Raw genomic sequence first — 2,070 nt, 5'->3', positions numbered from 1 at the left:
GTTTTAACCCCTTTCTAAACGCTTGCAACGTTTGTTATTGGTGGTTTTCTGATTGCAGCCCTGTCGTGAAATCCGGCTTTGTGAAGCTCCCGGCGAACAGTTTTTGTGGAAACTGGGTCTTCGAGGTGGTCATTAAGCTTTTTGTGATCCTTTCTAAAAAAATTTCGTGTAAGTGTCCGATGGTCCCTATCTGAAAGTTTTGGTTTTCTTCCGGAGTTTTGTTTCAACGAGGAGGTTTTCCCCTCTCTCTCAAAGACTGTTATTACTTTCGAGACAGTACTTCTTGATACACCAAACATTTCGGCTGTTTTCGTTACGCTAGCGCCTGCCATACGAGCACCAACAATTTGGCCTCTTTGAAAGTTCGATTGTTCTGTCATTGTAATGAATTTTAATTACCTTTACCTGATGATATCTGAAAAGAAACAGCAATATTTGCAAAACATATTAAGTAACATTAATAATAAATCAAAAACATAAAAATAAATAAGCTTTCAAAATTATGATGTTATAATGCTAGGTGTTTCCATTATTTTGTCCAAACCGTGTATGATACCTAAACTGATCTAATTATAATATAAGAAGCTCACTTTCTCCGCCATGTTTCTCAGCTATAACTCCAGAATACAGATGTAATAATCTGCCAGAGTTTCAACTCAATCAATACAACATATCGATTAATGAAGCCGATCTGATATATGATAAATGTTCCATAGACATCATCATTACCGATGGAGGGCTTACTACCGAGAACAGAACTCTGGACTGTCTGAATGGTTATTACTATACCACACCAGTTGATAAGTCTATAGTGTCACAGGTAGGTTGAGTTCTATTACTGTATTAAACTGTTGTTTAGAATTAATGGGTGTTCATGTCAGGTTTATGTCATCTCTGTATTGTCTGTGGAAATGTCCTGGACACCGTAACTTTCTAAATTGTAACTCTAAGAATGGACACAAGTATCATAACATTTAGTACTTATGCATCTCGTATGTTAATAAATTATGAAGTTAATCATTAATTATTAAATGAGCAAATGAATATATTTATGAAAATGTATATAACGTTTCTAAGTTAAAGATTTTCACGGTTCCCATCGGCTACATTTCCAACAATAGTCTGTCTGTTGCCATGACAACAATGGTAGCAAACAGTTTCGATTTCTGCTTGTGAGGACATGGACTAATTTCTTTGGCTAAAAAATATAAATTTTAATGCTTTTATTTTGCTAATTATTAAATTATCGAAAAAATAAATGCAATAGTTGTCATCAGTATGCAAAACTACGTCTGTGTGGAAAATTTGAAAAGAATCCATTGAGAACTGAAAAATCTTCAAGTGATTCGAAAAAAAACGCAAAAGACCTTCCATAGTTAATCAACTTACAAAATTAATACAGTTAACACAGCAACAACAACAATAATAATAATAATAATGATAATAATAATGATAATAATAATAATAATAATAATAATAATAATAATAATAATAATAATAATAATAATAATAATAATAATAATTGAAAAATACCTTAGGAATGAGAACCCAGCTTCGAAATGTCCCCAAGACACCTGCTGAGGGCTGGAGGGTATATCAGCCGAAATGTTGTGTTAACAATAAAAAAGATGAGGACAAATATCCGTCAAATGTAAATAATGTAAATAATTTACAATATTAATGGTTTTTAATTGTAAGACATTAATGATTTTGTCCACATGTATTAAAAACTGTTTCGGAGAGTCTGTTAACATATGAATGTGATCATAGGCGTAGGAGTGGCTGCGTGGTAAGTAGCTTGCTTACGAACCACATGGGTTCGGGTTCAGTCCCACTGCGTGGCACCTCGGGCAAGTATCTTCCACTATAGCCTCGGGCCGACCAAAGCCTTGTGAGTAGATTTGGTAGACGGAAACTGAAAGAAGCCTGTCGTATATATGTATATATATATATATATATATATATATATATATAATCGAAATTTTTTAGTTTCCATATTTGCATTTCTTAGTGTATTCATATTAGTTGTTTTATAGTTCTTCTCAATTTCTTTTTAAAAAAGAAATATAT

The 2,070-nt window shown here is 32.8% G+C and overlaps 1 protein-coding gene across 1 annotated transcript in view; it reads left to right on the top strand.

The window, feature by feature from the left end:
• LOC128249064 (organic anion transporter 3-like) overlaps positions 1–2,070 on the top strand; it is an 8,632-nt gene that overhangs the window by 2,941 nt on the left and 3,621 nt on the right. The window contains exon 2 of the mRNA XM_052971669.1: positions 612–820. Within this exon, the coding sequence (XP_052827629.1) occupies positions 612–820 (209 nt within the window). The remainder of the gene's footprint in view (positions 1–611; positions 821–2,070) is intronic.

Source organism: Octopus bimaculoides, chromosome 11 (assembly GCF_001194135.2).
Source record: "Octopus bimaculoides isolate UCB-OBI-ISO-001 chromosome 11, ASM119413v2, whole genome shotgun sequence".
Classification (NCBI taxonomy): domain Eukaryota; kingdom Metazoa; phylum Mollusca; class Cephalopoda; order Octopoda; family Octopodidae; genus Octopus; species Octopus bimaculoides.
The sequence above is the reverse complement of the archived record's forward strand: the minus strand, read 5'-3'. Positions and strand labels throughout refer to the sequence as shown.